The sequence below is a fragment of the Rhinatrema bivittatum genome, chromosome 2 (genome assembly GCF_901001135.1).
Source record: "Rhinatrema bivittatum chromosome 2, aRhiBiv1.1, whole genome shotgun sequence".
Taxonomy (NCBI): domain Eukaryota; kingdom Metazoa; phylum Chordata; class Amphibia; order Gymnophiona; family Rhinatrematidae; genus Rhinatrema; species Rhinatrema bivittatum.
The window spans coordinates 579,597,990-579,618,975 of NC_042616.1; the positions used below are offsets into that span (position 1 = coordinate 579,597,990).

A 20,986-nucleotide genomic window follows, 5' to 3' on the forward strand; every position below is an offset into this window, starting at 1 on the left:
TTGTTGTGACTTTTTACTCCTGTTTTACTATGGGTTTTTTTTTAGCACTAAAACCAGTTATGTATTGCAGTTATGTTAGCACTGAACAGCCCATGCTAAAATGGGAGTAAAAATTTTAGCATGTAATAAGTACTTATTACATCAGCCTCTAAATGAGTAGTCTGGAAGTGGGTCCCAAGATAGTGAACTGGATTAGAAACAGGTTGACTGATAGACGACAGAGGGTAATGTTAAATAGAAGTCACTCTGAGGAGAGACAGGTGATTAGCATAGTAGATCAGTTTGCGGCCAGTTCTGTTCAGTATGTTTGTGAATGATATTACGGAGGGGTTTGAAGGAAAAATTTTTATTTTTGCGGATGACACAAAGATCTGCAATAGACTGGACACCCCTGAAGGAGTAAAAGGAATGAGAAGTGATCTAACTAAGTTTGAAGAGTGGTTGAAGGCTTGGCAGTTAAGATTCAATGGCAGTGTGATAAGGCAGTGAGTAGGGCCAGAGGGCCAGAGGGATGCTGGACTGCACAGAGAGAGGCATGAGTAGCAGGAGAAAGGTGATAATGCCCTTGAATAGTTCACTTGTGATGCCTCACCTGGAGGACTGTGTTCAGTTCTAGAGGCTGTATCTCAAAAAGGATAGAGACAGGATAAAAGCAGTCCAGAGAGAGGCAACCAAAGTTGTGTGGGATCTACCAGAGGAGACTTGAGGACCTAAATATGTGTACCATAGAGAGGAGAGGAGAGACAGGAGGGATATGATACGGACTTTTGAATATCTGAAAGGTTATTAACATGTACAAGAGATAAACATTTTCCAATGGAAAGGAAGCTGCAGAACTAGGGGCCATGACATGAAACTCTAGGATGGTAGATGCAGGAAAAACATCAAGAAATATTTTTCATAGAAAGGGTGGTAGATGCCTGGCAGGCACTCCTGAAATAAGTAGTGAACTCAGTCACCTTCAAGAGGGCATGGGATAAACAGAGGATAAAAATGAAGTACTGGGGTAATATGGTAACTTTTCGGAACGTGTGTAATCTACATGGAGCGGCAATTACAACCCTGAACAAGAAGGCGAGAGGGTAACTTGCCCAGAGTGTTGGTTACAACCCTAAACAGAAGGCATGGGAGTAAAGTGCATGGAGCAGCAAGGTGTTCAGCAGCACCTGAACACCTTGCTGGGCTGACTAGATGGACCATTTGGCCTTTATAGTACACACCAAGAATTACAAAACCCAAAAGAGCTCCTCTCTTAAATTATCAAAATATCAACAAAGAGAGTATTTTCCTTGTACACAGATGGCCGGTATTGCTCATGAGGCTACTCCATAAATGGGTAATAGCCTTATTGACTCAAATACCATTTTTATTTTTGTTATAGAGTCAGGTCCAGACGAAGGATCAAGGCTGGTGGCTAGAGGCAGGGTCAGGTCCAAGCAAAGGGTTGAAGGCAGGCGGCAAGAAGCGAGGTCTAGTCTGAGCAAAGGTCAAAGCCAAGGAAGTCTGTCAGAAGATAAGCAGGAACAGGAATAGGAGCTGGAGCAGGAACTGGAACTGGAACAGGAGTAGCAACAAAGCGCACAATAGGGAAGCATGGAGACCTGTTGCCAAGGTATATAGTGGAGCTGGTTGACATCATCTGGGGCCATGGGAGGCTTTCCCACTGTGGCCCCTTTAAGGCCTGGAGAGGTGCGGGCGCGCACGCCTAAGGCTGACAGGGAAGAGGAAGTGGCGGCGACTCCCCGCGGCACACGTGGGGAGGCCCGGTCATCCGCCCCACGTGCACCGCGGGAGGATCCCAGAAACCTGGAGGGAGCTCTGGCTCATAGGCGAATGCCCACCCCCGCCAAGGAGGTCGGGTCAGCTCCGGGGACCCGGCGTTGGGGGTGAGTGAGGCCGGCTGTGGGCCTGCCATGGCCTGGAAGCGCAAGAGATGCTGTACTTCACAAAGCATTCAGCAACCCACTGCACAATTTATAAAATACTAGGATAAATTGCCATTAGTCCACTTACGCATGCAAATCCAGGACTGTGAATAGGTTTGAACGGCTCCCTGGGCCTGATTTTCAAAAGCATTTAAATGCTTAAAACTGGGTTTTACATATGCAAATGCATATTACTGTGTAAATGGGCTTTTGAAAATTGCTACAATAGTTTATTATATTTACATGCATAACGCCTTTGAAAATTCACCTGTCTTGCATGTAGGTTAAGTTGGAAGAAGTTATATTTTAGACAGAAACCAAATGAACATAAAATACATTTGGTGACAAAAGATAATTTAAATGCTCCTTACTTTATTGTGAATATACAAGTTTACTGTATTTATAAAGACAATTGTTTCTGCACTACCTGCACAGCAATGCAATTATTTTTTGTAAGGGTTTTTTAAGATATTATCACATATAGCACTTTTACTGCGCATGCAGTGTGGCCTAATCAAAAAAATTTACAAAATGATTGAGGTCTGTCTAAATAGTTGGTTCTAGATTTTCTCCTCATGCTGATGGCATCTGAGAACTCAGAATTTGAGTTCAGAAATATAAGCCTTTTAAACAGAATTGCAGAATCTGTTCAGGCTCTGACCTTTTATTGGACCAGTATAGTAATTTTCCAAAGATAATAGCTGAACATAAGTTTTTTAATATCATACCCGCTCCCTTCTTTGGAGAACAGAATGTCAGCAAAATCTGAAGAAGCTAAAACAGAAATCTGATACCAGAGGACTTAACTATAATATCTGTATACAGAAGCAGAGAATATGATGACAGATAACCTCAGAGCCCATCTATTTTGACCCTTTTCTGTAAGTCTACTCCATGGGTTTTCAACTCTGTCCTCAAGTACCCCTTAAGCCAGTCTGGTTTTCATGACATCCACAATGAATATGCACGAGGCAGATTTGCATGCATTTGCCTATATTGTATGCAGATTTTTCTCATGTATATTCAATGTGGATATATTGAAAGCTCAACTGGCTAGGGGGTGCTTGAGGACAGTTTACTAGATCTCTGGCTTTCTCCTTGTTTCCCTGCAGCTGAGGATTAGCAAATGTTGCTTACCTGTAACAGGTGTTCTCATAGGACAGCAGGATGTTAGTCCTCACATATGGGTGACATCACAAGATGGAGCCCAATCACGGAACACTTTTGTCAAAGTTTCTAGAACTTTGACTGGCACCTACTGGGCATGCCCAGCATGGCACTAAACCTGTAGCCAGCAGGGGTCCCTCTTCAGTCTTGTTTAAAGCGACAGGAAGTGCCAAAAAATAAAATAAGAAAACGTAAGGAACTCAACACCACGGGGTGGCGGGCGGGTTTCGTGAGGACTAACATCCTGCAGTCCTGTGAGAACACCTGGTACAGGTAAGCAACATTTGCTTTCTCACAGGACGAGCAGGATGGTAGTCCTCACATATAAGAAAATCCAACAGTGGCCAATCCAGGCCATAAGAACCTGGCAAGTACCCAAAAACTAAGTCTATTCCATGTAACCATTGCTAATGGCAGTGGCTATTTTCTAAGTGAACTTAATAGCAGGTAATGGACTTCTCCTCCAAGAACTTATCCAATCCTTTTTTAAACACAGCTATACTAACTGCACTAACCACATTCTCTGGCAACAAATTCCAGAGTTTAATTGTGCGTTGAGTAAAAAAGAACTTTCTCCGATTAGTTTTAAATGTGCCCCATGCTAACTTCATGGAGTGCCCCCTAGTCTTTCTACTATCCGAAAGAGTAAATAACCGTTTCACATCTACCCGTTCTAGACCTCTCATGATTTTAAACACCTCTATCATATCCCCCCTCAGTCGTCTCTTCTCCAAGCTGAAAAGTCCTAACCTCTTTAGTCTTTCCTCATAGGGGAGTTGTTCCATTCCCCTTATCATTTTGGTAGCCCTTCTCCATCGCAATTATATCTTTTTTGAGATGCGGCGACCAGAATTGTACACAGTATTCAAGGTGCGGTCTCACCATGGAGCGATACAGAGGCATTATGACATTTTCCGTTTTATTCATCATTCCTTTTCTAATAATTCCCAACATTCTGTTTGCTTTTTGGACTGCCGCAGCACACTGCACCGACGATTTCAGTGTGTTATCCACTATGACACCTAGATCTCCTTCTTGGGTTGTAGCACCTAATATGGAACCCAACATTGTGTAATTATAGCATGGGTTATTTTTCCCTATATGCATCACCTTGCACTTATCCACATTAAATTTCATCTGCCATTTGGATGCCCAATTTTCCAGTCTCACAAGGTCTTCCTGCAATTTATCACAATCTGCTTGTGATTTAACTACTCTGAACAATTTTGTGTCATCTGCAAATTTGATTATCTCACTCGTCGTATTTCTTTCCAGATCATTTATAAATATATTGAACAGTAAGGGTCCCAATACAGATCCCTGAGGCACTCCACTGTCCACTCCCTTCCACTGAGAAAATTGCCCATTTAATCCTACTCTGTTTCCTGTCTTTTAGCCAGTTTGCAATCCACGAATGGACATCACCACCTATCCCATGACTTTTTACTTTTCCTAGAAGCCTCATGAGGAACTTTGTCAAACGCCTTCTGAAAATCCAAGTATACTATATCTACCGGTTCACCTTTATCCACATGTTTATTAACTCCTTCAAAAAAGTGAAGCAGATTTGTGAGGCCAGACTTGCCCTGGGTAAAGCCATGCTGACTTTGTTCCATTAAACCATGTCTTTCTATATGTTCTGTGATTTTGATGTTTAGAACACTTTCCACTATTTTTCCTGGCACTGAAGTCAGGCTAACCGGTGAGTACCGAGCTGAGGATGTCAGAGGAATGCACCAAATGTACCCAAGATGTGCAATAGGCACAAGGACTGGGGTGGAATTTGGTAGAGGGCATCCTGAACCCTAACGGGCAGGCGGAAGGGTGTTGGTACATCAAGTTGTAAAAAGGTTTCGCAAGACAGACTGGCCGAAGATGGAATCTTGTCTTCTGGTCTTGTCTAAGCAATAATGGGCTGTAAAGGTATGGAGAGAACTCCAGGTAGCAGCCCTGCAAATTTCAGGAAGCGGCACCGAGTGTAGGTGCGCTACTGAAGTCGCCATGGCCCTCACAGTGTGCTTTAACATGGTCTTGAAGTAGAATGACTGCTTGCTGATAGCAAAAGGATATGCAGTCCGCTAACCAGGAGGAGAGAGTCTGCTTACCCACAGGCTGCCCCAATTTGATGGAATGGAAAGAGACAACAATTGAGTGCTTTTCCAGTGGGCAGCTGTACGGTCAAGATAGAAGGCTAGAGCCTGTTTGCAGTCAAGGGTTTGCAGAGCCTGTTCTCCTGGATTGGAGTGAGGCCTGGGAAAGAAGGTAGGTAGTATAATGGATTGATTAATGTGAAACTCCGATACTACCTTAGGCAAGAACTTAGGGTGAGTGCGGAGTACCGCCTGGTCCTGCAGAAGTTTAGTGTAAGGCGGATAGGTAACTAGGGCCTGTAACTCACTAACTCTGCGAGCAGATGTGATTGCCAAAAGAAAAATCACTTTCCATGTGAGATAGTGAAGATCACAGGATTGGAGAGGCTCGAATGATGGTTTCATGAGCAGACCCAAAACCAGACTGAGGTCCCAAGAAGGGGCCAGAGGGCATAGTGGAGGCTTGAAGTGAAGCAAACCTTTCAGAAAACGTGTTTCGAGGGGTTGTACTGAAATAGGAACATCCCGACACCTTATGGAAGGCGGCCACCGCACTGACATGCATTCTCATTGGAGGAAGTTTTTAGACCTGATTCTGACAAGTGCCAGAGATAGTCTAGAAACTTGGTAGTGGAACAGGTAAAGGGATTAAGGGATTGAGAAGAAAACCATGACTTAAACCTGTTCCATTTGTATAGGTAAGACTTTCTCATGGAAGGCTTCCGTGAAGCAATGAGGACACGGGAAACTGGCTCTGAAAGGTTAAGTGGCTGAAGAATTAACCTTTCAACATCCAGGCCATCAGGGACAAAGCTTGAAGATTGGGGTGGCATAGACACCTGCCGTTCTGAGTGATCAGAAACGGGTCCATTCCCAAGGGAATGTACCTGCGAATGGAGAGATCCTGAAGTATTGGATACCACACTTGGTGAGGCCAGTGAGGTGCTATCGGGATCATGCATCCTTTGTCCTGACGTAACTTCACGAGAGTCTTCGAGAGAAGTGGAAGTGGAGGGAATGCATATAGGAGACCGGTTGCCCATGAGGCGGAGAACGCATCTCTTGGCTGTGAGTGTTGGCTGCAAGTGAGAGAGCAAACGTTCTCTACCTTGCGGTTTTGAGGTGACGCAAAGAGGTCTATGTGAGGATGACCCGAATGTTGGAATATTGCGTCCGTTACTGAGGGGTTGAGGGACCACTCGTGCGGATGGAAAGCACGACTTAGGTTGTCCGCCAACACATTTTGTGCAAGTCAGGACATCATGCTCACACCCGAGACACATTACACAGACTTTATGCGAGTCTATAATGGACATGGTACGAGTGCAGTCCGGGCACCGACGGAACCCCAACGCCATGGCCTTTGAAAAATGTAGCCGCAGTACGGTTGACGGCCAGTAGGCTGCGAGGGCCAAACTCGACAGGAATCGATCGAAACTGGGTAAAAAACTTACCGGAGTACCGAGGAGTGAAAAATTCGAAGGAGGGACCCCTGTGGGGTACGAAAGTTTTTAGTAATTCCGTGAGGAAAATTCATGTCAGGAATCTCTGTGGAGCTCCTTAACCCGCGTGCCTACTGCTGCGCGGAAAAAAGAAGACTGAAGAGGGACCCCTGCTGGCTGCAGGTTTAGTGCCATGCTGGGCATGCCCAGTAGGTGCCAAAGTTCTAGAAACTTTGACAAAAGTGTTCTGTGATTTGGCTCCATCCTGTGATGTCACCCATATGTGTGGACTACCATCCTGCTTGTCCTGTGAGAATCAATGATTTCTATATGTCTATTTTGCCTTACCCTTTGTTGAGATGCTGCTCCATACATCCATCACCTTTACTGTGAACAAATATTTCTTTATACTCAGGGGTGGACGAGGACTATACATTAGGTTTAAGTCATGGTCAAGATCAGCCATCATATCATAAAAATTGTAATATTATTGTAACTCTATGGTGCCAAATATAAAATGATAAGTTGTTGATTTGCACTTATTTTCTAACAGTAGCATTCATTGTGCTGCAATAATAAAAAGATGAAATTGCACTTACATCCATTAGTGCTGCATTGATGTAGTTACTGCTCTCCCCATCTATTGTAATGAGGAAAGGCAGGCATCTATCTGGAGGCAGGACATCCATACAGCGGTTCTTCTCATGGTTCCTTGGTAAAAGTGCTATACTGCAGTCTTCCACTCGCAGAGTAGGAGTTACCATGTTTAAGGTCTAAGGAAGAATGACAGCAAATTGAATATATGGATTGGTTGATGTCACCTTGGAATCAAAGAGCACAGCCAATAACAATTGTAGATTTTTCTGAACTGTGGAAACTGATGTGTGGGGTCCTGCAAAGCTCTGTTTTGTCCTGATTGCTGTTCATATCTAAGCATAACCTCTCTGATATTTGATCAATAGCAAGGAACTAAATTGTAAGTAAGGAAATTGACCGAACTTTCCATTTGCCTAACTTGGATGTAAGACAGGGAGTGACTTTGGATTCTTAGTTTAGTATATAGTCTCATATTAATAATGTGATCAAGACATCTATTTGGCCACTGTGTATCATCTACAATCTCTGCCTTTATTTTTCTAAAGGCAACTTGACAACCATGATTTATGTCCTAGTTATAGAGTGATACACTTTTTGCAGGTCTGCAGAAGCAGCATAAGAACATAAGAAATCTTAAATATGTTTAAAACAAGACCATTTCACCCCAGTGTTATAAAAGCTTCATTGGCTCCTGGGTGGACTCTGGAATTTCTTTTAAAGCTATTCTGTTAGTAAATAAGTCATTGTTTTGTTCTGGTCCTCAATAACTGAAGGCCAGCTTACATCTTTATATTCCTAGCAGGATCTTACAGTCATCTGACAATGCTTTCCTTTCCATTCCACCACTGTCGAGGTGGAATATGTCAAAACAAAAATGCGTACTCTCTTGTACACTCCTCCTACTCTCTGAAATTAACTTACTAATGAGATGAGGCTGAGAAGTGATTATCCACATTTTAGAAAAGTGTGCATGACAAACATTTTAACAGTTCTTTTATTAAATAATTATATTGTTTCTTTTGATTTACCTGTTATTTTTAGCTTTTAGGATTTAAAATGTTACTTAAATTTGATATTCCACCTTTATTTCCAAATTGAGCCAGAAAGTGGGAAACAATTACATTATATAACAAGGCAATAAACAATTATACAGCTTCATAAAACATGAGACATAAATACGGTAAATACAAACTCAAACAGACAGGCCTTCACAAGCGCACATACTGTTTTCCCATTTCCTTCTTACAAGAGCTTACAAGTGTATGCCCATTGTTAATGGTTATTGTTACCTTCAAATCATCAAGCAGATGGTCGCATCACTTGCGTTCTTTCCTTTTCCAGTCGGATACAAGAAGTCTGCACTATCATCAATAAATATTGACAGGTTCTTTCCCCAATTCCCATTTTTTCCGAATGCCCCAGATATGCCTTCCAAAGGGGCAAAAATCTCCAGGACTTACTTGTTTCCTCATTCTTAAACACCACGAGTACAATCGATCAACAACTCCTTGGTCATTCTCCATTTGGACACTGTTTAGCTTGTCCCATGTCTTACAACCTTTCTATTTTCACACACCCAGTCACAAGTAAGAACTATCCTCTTCATCACACCTCCAACTGTGACTCAGAAGGCACCATCTATGTGATTCTTTGTTCTTGCAATTTTACTTTTGTGGGAAAATCTATAATCGTAAGTTAAAAACTTGAATTTTTGAACATTGTTCTTACATTCATATATCTAAGATAGATGCTCCACTTTTCTGCACTTATTCTTTGTGTAGTATTGATAAAAATCACACCATTTCTGACTTATGGGTATTTTTGCATTAGAATGTTTCCCTACTCCTCCTCGTGGTGGCAATTTTTCAACCCTTTTGAAGCATCGCGAACAATGTTGGATTTGTCAGTTCAATTCACTCATCCCCACTGGTCTCAACAGGGAGACAATGGTAATCACTCCTCTAATCATCTTTTCATCCATTGCTCTCAATATATCCCTTCTTCTTAAATTGAAATTTTTTGTCATTACGTTGCCTTCATCATTAGCTCTCCTCTAGTCTACATATTCTATTTACCACGTTACCCCTTTATCCCCTTCAATTACTTGTGCTGCCAAAACTTTCTAAATCATCACATAGTCTTGCTCCTTTACTGCTTTTACAATTGGCCCTTGATCCAATTTGTTGTTTTTGCCATTTTCATTTCATCATCTTATCTAAACTGACTTCATTTTTCCACTTCCCGGTTATCCCTATCTTACCAATCTCCTCTCACTTTAATACTCCGTATTCACAGATACTGTCACAGGGTTTACCGATTCATTAGGTCCTCAGCTTCGTTTTACCAGTTACCCTCTTGATCTGACGTCATCAGCGCAGTCATGCCCACTCTCGCCAGGCTCCTGCGTTTTGCACCTTGTTTAACCTGAGATTGCTTATCCATTTTTGCGAGCGAAGGCACTGCCATTTGGATAGAATCTATATCATTTGGATAGAGCCAATGAGTTTATGATTTCTGCAGAGCATTAAAGAGTGGCTTTCATTATGGATTTGTTTACATGAGGTTGATCTTTAAGCTTGATGCCTCCTTAAATGGTCCCAAGTTTCAATGAGAGTCTAAGCCCCTGAGGCAGCTGTCAAAAGGACAGCGAAACTCGGCCTGTCGGGCAACAATTTTGATTGAAACACATCTCCACTGCAATAAAAGATTTAAAAAGACTTGGGCATCTAATCTTTTTTTGTTCTCCTAACCTCTACATAAGCCAGCCTGCAGCTTGCTTGCCCCGATGCTTCAGCCATTTTTTTGAACTGCGATCAACATTTTGTAAAGGTTTGTCTGCTTCATTTTATCACCTATTGGACACATTTAATTACTTTATTCAATCCTTTGATCCTGTATCTACATTTTTCTCTATTGCTACACCCGTGCTCTTGAAACATTTCTTTCTCTCATGAGAATTCTTCACATAAGTTCTCTTGTTACGTGTTTAGGAATAACATTGGTATTTGTTCCTTTAAGTCTAAAAATTTTGCAATTTCATTCCCAATTCATGAATTTTACCATCTCTTTATTTTTATATTTCAGTGCCTCCTCACAAGCGAGTTTGCATCAGTCCCTCGGCTCACGGCAGTATCCAGCTCTGTTTATCTCATTGAAGCACCATTTCACTACCCTCCCCAAATTTCCTTTCCCATCATTTGTTATTTTTTCTTTGTATTCCAATTTAAGTGTGAATTCTCTCCTTTTCAATACATCTCCTTTTCCTTTCAATTATTCACATCCTCATCTTTATATTAACCCTGATCTCCTACCCCTTCAAATCACTATGTAAGTATTTCAGCTGCATTTATAAACCTTCTTACTAAAGGTACCCCCTGTGTCACACTGTACCTCAAATCTGTTTCTTATATTTAGGATGATTTTGGATTGCTAACCTCTATTAGCTTCGTATGCTCTTCAATATGCATAAGTGGTACGTATGCTTTTTTGGTTTCTCACTGTCCAAATCATAATTTCAAAAGTTTCTGTCTGTGCTATACTAATTGATTACTCAATCTGTTTACAGTTTCCTATTAGATTGATATGATGTACATGGCACAATTTTAATAATTTTCCTAATCTGGGTATGTATTTATTGTCCTCTGCCATTTGTCACATTTTATGGTCCATTGCATATCTATGTTTAATATTATTTTTGTGTTTCTTTTTTCAGAACTAAAATTCAAGAATTGTGTATTTCAATACGGAGTTCTGTTCTCATGTAAATTGTCCCTCCCGATGCAGCCCATGTGATTCTCTAAGAAATACAGCTGTGTACATGCCTTGAAGGCACTTATCATTTATTTTGAACATCTGGTCTGAGGCTGTTGGAACATTTGTGAATGTTATTGCCACACACCTGTTCTCTTGCTATACAGTACTCCATGTCATGGGTGTAGTCTGAGGCAAATGGGCTTAAGGTTTGGTGTCTTTAAACACTGAAAAAGTGCTGATATCCCACAACATACATCCTAGTAACCCACATTTGATACTAAAGTGATTTTTGTTTAATGATTTATTTTAAAGGGCTTGGAACTCATTCAGATATTTTAACTGATATATATCACGGGGCAGAACTTTTAGCTGACACTCACAGAAAGGGGATTCCTCTTACCATTTTATAATCTCTAGATTTTAAAACTTCTTCATTTCCAGTTTATTAATTTCATAACTGTAGTAGTAGTAAGTCTCCAGTGTACAGCTTACTTCTGATATAACCATTTTTCTTTTTTTTATTTATAGTTTATTGGAGTTTTTATATAACCGTTTTTCTCCCCTTCTATTGACATCAACGAACATGGCTGATCCAACTGAAAACAGCTTTCCCGATGGGGCAAGAAGTTGCAGGAAATGTCAGTGCCAGACTGCAGTTAGCAAGGGGAGGCTGTGGCAGTCTCAGCTATCCTCCCCCTCCAAGCGCAGTATCCCCTCTGCTGTATGGATTTTCTGTACCTTTTGTACATTGCTCTCTGCTTCAACGGCATGGGGAAATGTGGAAAAGAGGATTTGCATTCAGACAACAACCAACAAGGACTGAACTACACAGTCTGGGTAAACAAATAAGCGTGGGGGTAGCTTGCTTATTGTGGCGGTTACTGCCCTAAACCAATTAAGCCTGATACATCACTTTGAATGCATATACAGCGTTGCTCTCTGCTTCAATGGCAGGAGGAAATGTGGAAAAGAGGATTTACATTCAGACAACATCCAACAAGGCATGGATCTGTGCAGTCTGGGTAAACAAGTATCGGGGTAACTTGCTTGATGTGGTGGTTACTATCCTTAACCATTAAGCCATATGCTCACCTTTGATGCAACTCCAACATTACTCTCTGCATCAACGGCAGGGGATGGCAGGATATTTGAATCAAACAGTTACCAACAAGGGCCCTGAACTTGGTGGTCGGTGAAAAAGATAAGTATGGGAAAATAAGTGTGGGAGCTTGCTGGGCAGACTGGATGGGCCGATTGGTCTTTTTCTGCCATCATTTCTATGTTTCTATACATAAGAAGCACCAGACCCATTCTGCTCAGGGAAGGGGGAGGGGAAGGGGCACACAGCATCTTATTACATGGCCTTTACTCCATGGCACCTGCGCCTTTAACCGGATTTAAAGGAATGTATCCAGGTGTGCGTGCCGGTTGGAGGGAGGTAAATGGCGCGCATGCCTGGGATTTTAACGCCCCAATCTCCCTCACACAGAAAGCAGATGCAGGGACGCGGGCGCTTTTATCGTGTGTCCTCTCTGCCCAGCTAATTCTCACAGACCCAATGACCCGGGTAGTTTCTCTCTGAGAATGAACTGTGGACCTGCGAGTGTCTGAGGTAAAAGCACCTGCACACTGTGCCATCATGTGGGTGATTTGAAAACTGCCTCATTACGCATTTTTTAAAAAAAATTTGCATTTTGATTTTTTACAAAAATTATGGATGGATCAAAGATATTAATTTACTGGCGTTTTATTACCACCACCGGTTTTAATCCAGCATTTGAAAAAACATGTTAAATGCCGGTGTACATCTTCTTACCCTAAATTCTTCTTTGATTTGGCTTGAGTTAGTCTGAGGATCCAGTTTGTTCATTTCGTAGTACACAGACCTGACCTGAGATGCGGGAATGGATGTGTCCCCGCAAAGGCAGGCTTCCAGTATCGCATCATGGATGAAAACGTACTGCTCCTGTTGGTCCAAAGCAGAACATGTGAAAGGTTTGCAGGAAAAGGGCAGGAGCAGGCATTACGGTAAAGGGAACGAAAACTTCCTGATCCTAAAAATTGAAGAGAAACTGTAAAAACTAGCGCGTTTCTTAATTTAAAATCTTTCTGGCAAACATCTTTCTGGTATCATTAAGTTTTAAAAGACTTGGACCTTTCGCTCATTCTTTGCCCATGGTGACAATGTTTTGAAAAAAGGGCCAGATAAAGATATAACATCTCTATCCTGGGTTTTTGGTTTTTTTGTCCCCAATGACTACGAAGGCAATTTTCAAGGGCTCTTTGAAAAAAAAACTACCCTTCTCTGTGCGTAAAAGCACATGCGTGGTGCCAACAGTACACATGCGCTTTTATATACAGAGAGAGGAAGTGTTCCTGGGGATGGAAGTCCTGGAGGTTTGCACGTAATGTCACCGGATAAAATACCTGCACAATTAACAGGTTCAGGTCTGTACACTTACGGCCGGATTTTAAAAACCCATCATGCGAAAATCCTGGGGTTTACGTGCATGGACGGGCCTTACGCGCACTGGGCCAATTTTCAAACGGGCCCGGCCACGATTGTAAACCCTGAGACATGAGTAACTGCCGGGGTCTCAAAGGGGGGGCGGTTTGGGGGGGGGGGGGTGGAGCGGGGCAGACCAGGACAGCGTCATTCCTTGCTGGCCGGCGCGCAAGTTATTTCAGCTTGGGCCCTGAAGTAACTTGCAAAATAAATGGTAAAAAAAAAAAAAAAAGGGTTTTAAAGGGAGGGAAGGAGAAGGAAAGGGAAGGGAGGTTAGGGTAGGGGGGTAGGAGGTTCCCTTCCAGTCTGTTCCTTAATTGGAGCAGACTGGGAGGGAACTGGGGAAGGCCCCGATCTCGTCACCTCGCAATTTTGCTATATTTGACCCCCCCCCCCCTTGTGCGCATTTCTTAAAAATCTATCCCTTTGGTTTTGCCTTTGAAAATCGACAAAGTCTCTGAGTGAAAAGTACCCACAGACTTTACACTTTTTGCATACGGTTTTAAAGTCGCCCAGAAAAGCTTTTCTTATGCAAGAGAAATGTAATATCATTGCAAATCAATTTCAGAGAAAGTGCTTTAAATTCCAGGGAAGAGTTCCATAGTTGTCTTTCATTTTACTCCGAAACACAAAACTGCAGAGTTTTTGCTCCAGATAGAACGTGAGGAGATTCAGCGGGTAAATTTCAGAATAAGCGCACAAGCGGCTCTTTGAACATTGCCCTAGCTTGGTATACGCATAACACCATTCTATGCATACTGTTATGTGAATACTAAATAAGCATTCTGGGGGCAGAGCTGGGGTAGGCTCGGGATTTGCATGCATAATTTCAACTGTCAAAAGTATGTGTGTCAATTCGCAGGCACAAAGTTACACCTGCTCCAGAGTGAGCGTAACTTCGTGCACACATCTATTCTGCAGCGGGTTCACCACATTTTCCGAGCTGATTTCTGGGCATAAATCCGCTTTGAAATTTCTGGCGAAGGGTTGCGGGTTAAAAACTGCCCTGCAGACTTTAGCCGGTGCTGACGCTTCAAAATCCCCCTCCCTCCCTTCGACCAAACATAGAAGCCTCAGCCTCACCTCAGTCTGCACCATGTTGACTCTTCGGGACCGGAGTTCCCTTACACAGTTGTATATGTCTACGACTCCTTCTCTCTCTGCCATGTCCAGCATGATGTCGATGACGATGAAGCAGCCAGTTCTCCCTGCACCAGCACTGATGAGCAAAGAGCACCATCAAGCTCCAAAGTCTCAGAAAAGCAAACAACAATTCTTGCCCTCTGGCGATTAAAAAAAAAAGGGCCCTGGCAAGGAAGGTGAATCTCAGGAGCTGACATCCACCAGACAACAGGACGGGTACTGCCTAATGGTGTCAACTACTGAAGATATCCATCCAGAGCTTACTAAACCATTTTGTTGTCCATTAGCGAGATCTGGAGAACCATGATATTAACTAATGAATTCAGCTAAAAGTCAGACATAGAGGTTAGAAAACTGCACTCTTAAAAAAATGAAAAAAATAAATCAGATTCTGTAATTTTCACGCTTCTCTGCAATTTTGGCAATATTCCATGGTATCTCCGCATGCTTAATTTCCTTGGCCAGAGTGTTTGATTAGGTGTAAACCTGTCTGTCCCATTGCATTTGAATATGGATTGCAGAGATTTAAACCAGCTATGAGCAAGCAAGGCAGACATAAGAAGAACAGCAGGGGGGAGAAGGTGTTAAGTGTTTCAGAAAGAAAGATAAGGGAGACAAGAATTTCAAAACAATGGGAGGGAAAAGGAGATACAGCACGAATGGCAAAATGCTAACACTAGACTGAGCATCCAGCTGCTGGCTTGAAGTTTATTGGAATTCATTTTAAAGATTTCAGTTCACTTTCTGTAGATTTCTTAAAGGAGTACCACTACCTAGATTGCTCAGGATCAACTTGCCCTATTTCTATTGCTTTCTCTTTTGGCGTGATACAGAGGCCTTCTTTTGGTCTTTGAACATATTTTCTTATAACCATGCATTTGTTTGGAATAAAAAGGGTTTTGTCTTTTATTATGGTCACCACCTCTGCTTATAATAATCTCCTCTTATTCACTTTAGCAGTTCCCTGAGACTGTATTAATATAATAATATTCTTATGTTACATGTTCTCATACCTTTCTTGAGGTCCAATGAGCAAAGTTCTCCGTTTTCCTTAGATTTATAAAAGTGGAAGTGTTTGTGTATGTATGTATGTATGTATATATATGACTCACATATATGTTAAATTAAATTGTGGATGCTATATTGTATATGACAGGGAGCAATCATTTAGGACCTGCTGGTTATTTTTTTTAAATAAATAAAATGCATAAAAACAGTGCCTAAGCAGAAGCTGCTTTCAAAAGCTTTAAACATTTAATCCTTCTCAGAAATTAAATACAAATCCAAATCAATGATATTGTTTAATTGCAAATTGGATCAGCTATAATATTTTGCTAGTATGGCTGATCTAAAGCAGCATTTCAACATAACTCATCAAAATTAGCAATGCCGCAATCACATTTATAGGTGTGAATTGAATCTGGCAAATATTTATAGCAAACGTATATGTTTCCTGTCATTCCCTGAGTCAGGAGTCAAAAATGTGAAGGAGAGAACCACGTCCATAAGGGTAACTGCGTCCCCTCCTCCAAAAGAGCTAAACAACCTTCTGCAAAATAGTGTAAGTTTTCAGCGGTTTTTAGGAAAGTTTCCATTGGCTTGTAGGGCCGCACATCATACAGCAGCCATGCACAGAAAACTTGGAGTTCTCATTTTTACAGAGTGGTTTTATCAGCCCAGAGATGGATCTTCTAGGCTTCCTACCTGCAGTGCACGACGAGAGGACCTGCATTGGGTGGGCTTTTAGATTTGACTTGGCGTACAAATCCCAGAAGACCTGTAGCATGATACGGCACTCCGTGGTCTGGCCAGCCTGTGAAGTGAAACTGCCGTATTTCTCGAATTTCATGAGCACCCCTCTGACCATCAAGACAATGTTAGGTGGAGAAAAAAAATAAACCACAGCATAAATAAAAATGCACCCACTGAGTTCATAAATAATAAAACAAGCAGAAAGAAAACACAGGGATATGTTTCCAGGGGATTTAAACAGCAATTATAACAAACATGGAAATAATGATGGAAAGGAGCAGAGCACCTCCCCCATGTGCCCACCACTGTTAGAACAGCAGCAGCAGCAGCAAAAACCACAGCAAAAAATGATTCATAGAATTTATAGCACTTTCATAGTTTCAATGGGTAAACTTCCAATTGCTTTTTGCACTTCGTCCTATGTAGTGATAGTCCTTCGGTAATGCATGAATACAATGACAGCATCCACAAAGGGCTAAACAGAATGGCATCAAATGAGGATCTCTAACCCAACAGCTGGATTTTCAGTCTGCAGCACGCTAAATTAGCCATGAGCAGTTTTTGCCTATCCTAACAAGACTGGCGCAGTCAATTCTGCGCATGGAACAGGGGGAAGGGGGTAATTTTTAAAAGCATTTAAGTGCATAAATGGGATTTTCAGAAAGTTAGTCCAGTGTTGTACGAGTAAAGTTGCGCCTGGAAGCAATTTTTTCCAAAGAGGAATTTCCAGGGGCCTGGGAAATCATTTACATGCGCACTTTCCATTTTTTGAAAGCATGCTCATAAATGCTTATGAGGCTCTCTAGCAGACCTAAATGTCTTCGCCTAAGGCGTGCGATACCATTAATTTCCAAGGCGCACTTAAACGTGCATACGTCCACTTTGAAAATCAGGGCTGAAGTCTCGATGTAACGTTGTTCACACGAACTTCAGCCCTATGCGAGCTCTTATAAAATTATCCCCCCCCTCCCAGACTTGAAATCATTGTCCTAGTAAATCACCACCATTACCACCATCACTGGCTCAATGAAAGGTTTATACACTAAAAGGTGAACTTTTAAAGCCCGATGTGTGCATCAATCAGGGGATGCACGAATAAGTTGGGCTGGTGCATGGCGAGTGGACTTTAAAATTCCCCCCCCCCCCCCCCCCCCGGATACGCACATATCTCCCGCTGTGCGCACAGGGATGGGGAGTGGGTGTGGCCTGGGTGGGGCACAGGCGTTCCAGGATTTTAACCTGAAGTTTGCATGTAAATACTTACGCGATACAGCATGCATCGGGGTCCCCTTCCATGTAACTTTACTTCTGCTAACCGGGCTAACTGGGAACGAACTAGGAAAACTAGCAACGGCATCGGTGCGTGTCCCTGATAAAATACCACCATTTATGCACGAGCGTACAGGCACACACCTACTTAAAATTGAGCGCACATGTGCGCCCGGCCAGGCTGTTTTATAACACGCACACACATATGTATGTTATAAAATAGCTGCATCCTTGATGTGTAGGCTGACAAATCCTTGCACATGTGCACTTGCGCGCCGGTATTAAAGTTTCCATCTGAGCACACAATTTTAAAACAGCCTGCACTGGTGCAAAGTCTGCAAGGACGTCATCCTAATTTTCAAAGGTAAAACTAGCAGCATACATTTATACCAGCTAATTTGTGTGGGCAGCTTTTCCAAGAGAAGTTATGTGCATATTTCTGAAATTTCAAAAGTAATGCATGTAAGTGCAAAGCCAACTCCAACTCTACCCCCAGGAATGCCTCCCCCTACTACGGGTAAAAATATGCATAGAGAGGCCCTATATGTGCACTTTTACCCACACACAGAGAGGGTCATTTTCTGTTAGTAAAATACTAGGTTATGCAAGGGGTGCTATGGTGAGAGAGACCAGCATCTGAGCAGCAGCTTGTGGTCATCTATGAACACCCTCTCTGAATTCCTCTCCTGGCACCATGCAGTTTGAGCTACAGGAAGGGGAACATAAGAACATGCCATACTGGGTCAGACCAAGGGGCCATCAAGCCCAGCATCTTGTTTCCAACAGTGGCCAATTCAGGCCATAAGAACCTGGCAAGCACCCAAAAACTAAGTCTATTCCATCTTACCGTTGCTAGTAATAGCAGTGGCTATTTTCTAAGTCAACTTAATTAATAGCAGGAAATGGACTTCTCCTCCAAGAACTTATCCAATCCTTTTTTAAACACAGCTGTACTAACTGCACTAACCACATCCTCTGGCAACAAATTCCAGAGTTTCGAGGTAGACAGCAAATGAGGGAGAGATTTAGGGTCTGAGAAAAACTGATGGGAGGAAAGCAGAGAGAGATGAAGGAATTAGGAATGGAGAGGGTAAGATGATAAGGGGAAGGGAAGGAGCAAGAGAAATGGACAGAATGAGGGAGGAAGAGAAATGAAGGGATTGAACGGGAAGGAGGGACAGAGATGTCAACTCCTATTCTAATAATACCTACATCAATCATCGCCTGGGGAATTACTACTATTTGAGATCAGCAATCAGTGGCATACTGCGGGGGGTGTGTGTGTGTGAGGGAGGCGGTCCGCCTCAGATGACAACAGGGGGAGGGTCACTTATCAAATCGCGATAACGTCATAACGCATGCGTTATTTATCGCATCTCGCGATGTGTATGCAAATTGTTAAATTTTTCTGGACTAGGAGGAGTTAATGAAAATGAGGGACACTTAATGTTGCGTGTGATAGCATAAATCACGCTATCACAGGTTTTAATGCCAGAAATGACTACACCTTTATTCCTGGCGTCATGACTGTGAAAGTTATGTGTTACTGCTAGGGGTGTGCATTCGTTTGCAACGTATTGGTAATCTGCAACGTATAGAGCCATATTCGTTGTATTCGTGGGAAAGCGAAACGTATCATGATTCCCCATGAATACAACGAATCTTCACCGAATTATTCAGCTGTCTAAAGGAGTGAATTTAAACAAACCCCCCACTCTCCTGACTGCCCCAAGACTTACCAAAACTCCCTCGTGGTCCAGCAGGGGGTCCAGGAGCCATCTCCTGCACTCACACCGTCAGCTTCCGGTATTCAAAATGGCGCCGATAGCCTTTGACCTTACTATGTCACAGGGGCTACCGGTGCCATTGGTCGGCCCCTGTGACAGTGAGGGCAAAGGCTATCAGCACCATTTTGAATACCGGCAGCCAATGGCCCGAATGCAGGAGGTCGCTGCAGGACCCCCGCTGCACCACCAGGGACTTTTGGCAAGTCTTGGGGGGGTCAGGAGGGTGGGGGGTTGTAGTTAATTAAATTTTAGCTGGGAAACGAATAAGAATGAACGCATGAACGTATCGTGGGCCCCCCTTGCCGAATGCAACGTATCTGCCCCCCAACAAATTTGAATACCGAATGTAACGTATGCAGTTCCTCTGCACATCTCTAGTTTCTGCTAAAACATGAGATGTGATATTTATTGCAAATCCCATTGAGAGATAGAGTGAGAGAGAGAGAAAGTGCCTCTGGGGAGGAACACATATTAGTCAACGTTTTATACCAGTGTAAGAAGGGCCATTATGAATATGGGCTGAGGTTTTGGTGGCGGGCTAGGTTTTAGGGGGTCAGTTTTACATGCACAATCAGAGGTACGAACAGCATAGTAGCAGCAGTAAAGATTTTAAGTGATTTGGAGTGATGAAAGGTATTAAAAGGATGAGATTTGTACAATGCACTCTTGACCTAGCTTGATGCACTCTCTACCTAGCTGCTATCAAGCTAGGTCAAGAGTACTATGTTGAAATCTCTTTTTATATCTTTTGTTACTCCAAATCACATAAAATCTTCACTGCTGTCTACTATGCTGTTTGTACCTCTGACTGTGCATGTAAAACTGCCCCCTTAAAGCTAGCCCACCACCAAAACCCCCAAGGTACGTAGATTCCCCCTCTTTTAGTGAGATAAACGGTTTTCTTATATTGCTGTATCTCAAAAATAACCCTAACCGTGTCCCCCCCTTTTTTTTTTATATCATGGGCGTTATTTTTGCGAAAATTATAGTAAAATGATGAATGTAGTCCTTTAGCATGTATATGGGTGTGAGACAGAGGGAGCATATTTTATTTGTGTCTGTGTGTGTATCCCCAGTTCACAACAATCTCAGGGTGATAGGTATGGAGAATGGGGGATTTTTAAAAATCCTTATTAGTTTTAATTTCTGGGTGTTATTTGCTGTCTGTTGTTTTGAAATATTTTATTGAAGTTTAGGAAATTTTTAAAAGTTTATACAGGAGCTTCTAATTATTGAATATTATCCCAATCATCAACTGTTCTGAAATGTATATATTTTAGTATGGTTTTACTATTCTGATTGATTTATATTTCTTGATTGTATTTTTTTGAGGAATAATGATTTTCTGCTTTTCCATTGTTGCACTGCAAACAGAATCTGACTTATTGTGGTTTCCAGTTCAGTTTTTGTCTGCATGTGTCCATGTGAGAGAGAGAGAAAGAGAGAGAGGCAGAAGAAGCATGCGTGCGTGTGTTAGCATGTGAGAGACACAGAAGAAGCGTGTGTGTGTGTGTGTGTGAAAGAGAGATGGAGGAAGCAAGTCTGTATGTGTGAC

The 20,986-nt window shown here is 42.3% G+C and overlaps 1 protein-coding gene across 9 annotated transcripts in view; it reads right to left on the reverse strand.

The window, feature by feature from the left end:
• PTPRM (protein tyrosine phosphatase receptor type M) overlaps positions 1–20,986 on the reverse strand; it is a 1,907,823-nt gene that overhangs the window by 84,448 nt on the left and 1,802,389 nt on the right. For all 9 annotated transcript variants that reach the window (XM_029591025.1, XM_029591024.1, XM_029591022.1 and 6 more), the window contains 4 exons: positions 16,328–16,482; positions 14,564–14,699; positions 12,791–12,940; positions 7,224–7,397 (listed from right to left, as the gene is read on the reverse strand). In XM_029591025.1, the coding sequence (XP_029446885.1) occupies positions 7,224–7,397; positions 12,791–12,940; positions 14,564–14,699; positions 16,328–16,482 (615 nt within the window). The remainder of the gene's footprint in view (positions 1–7,223; positions 7,398–12,790; positions 12,941–14,563; positions 14,700–16,327; positions 16,483–20,986) is intronic.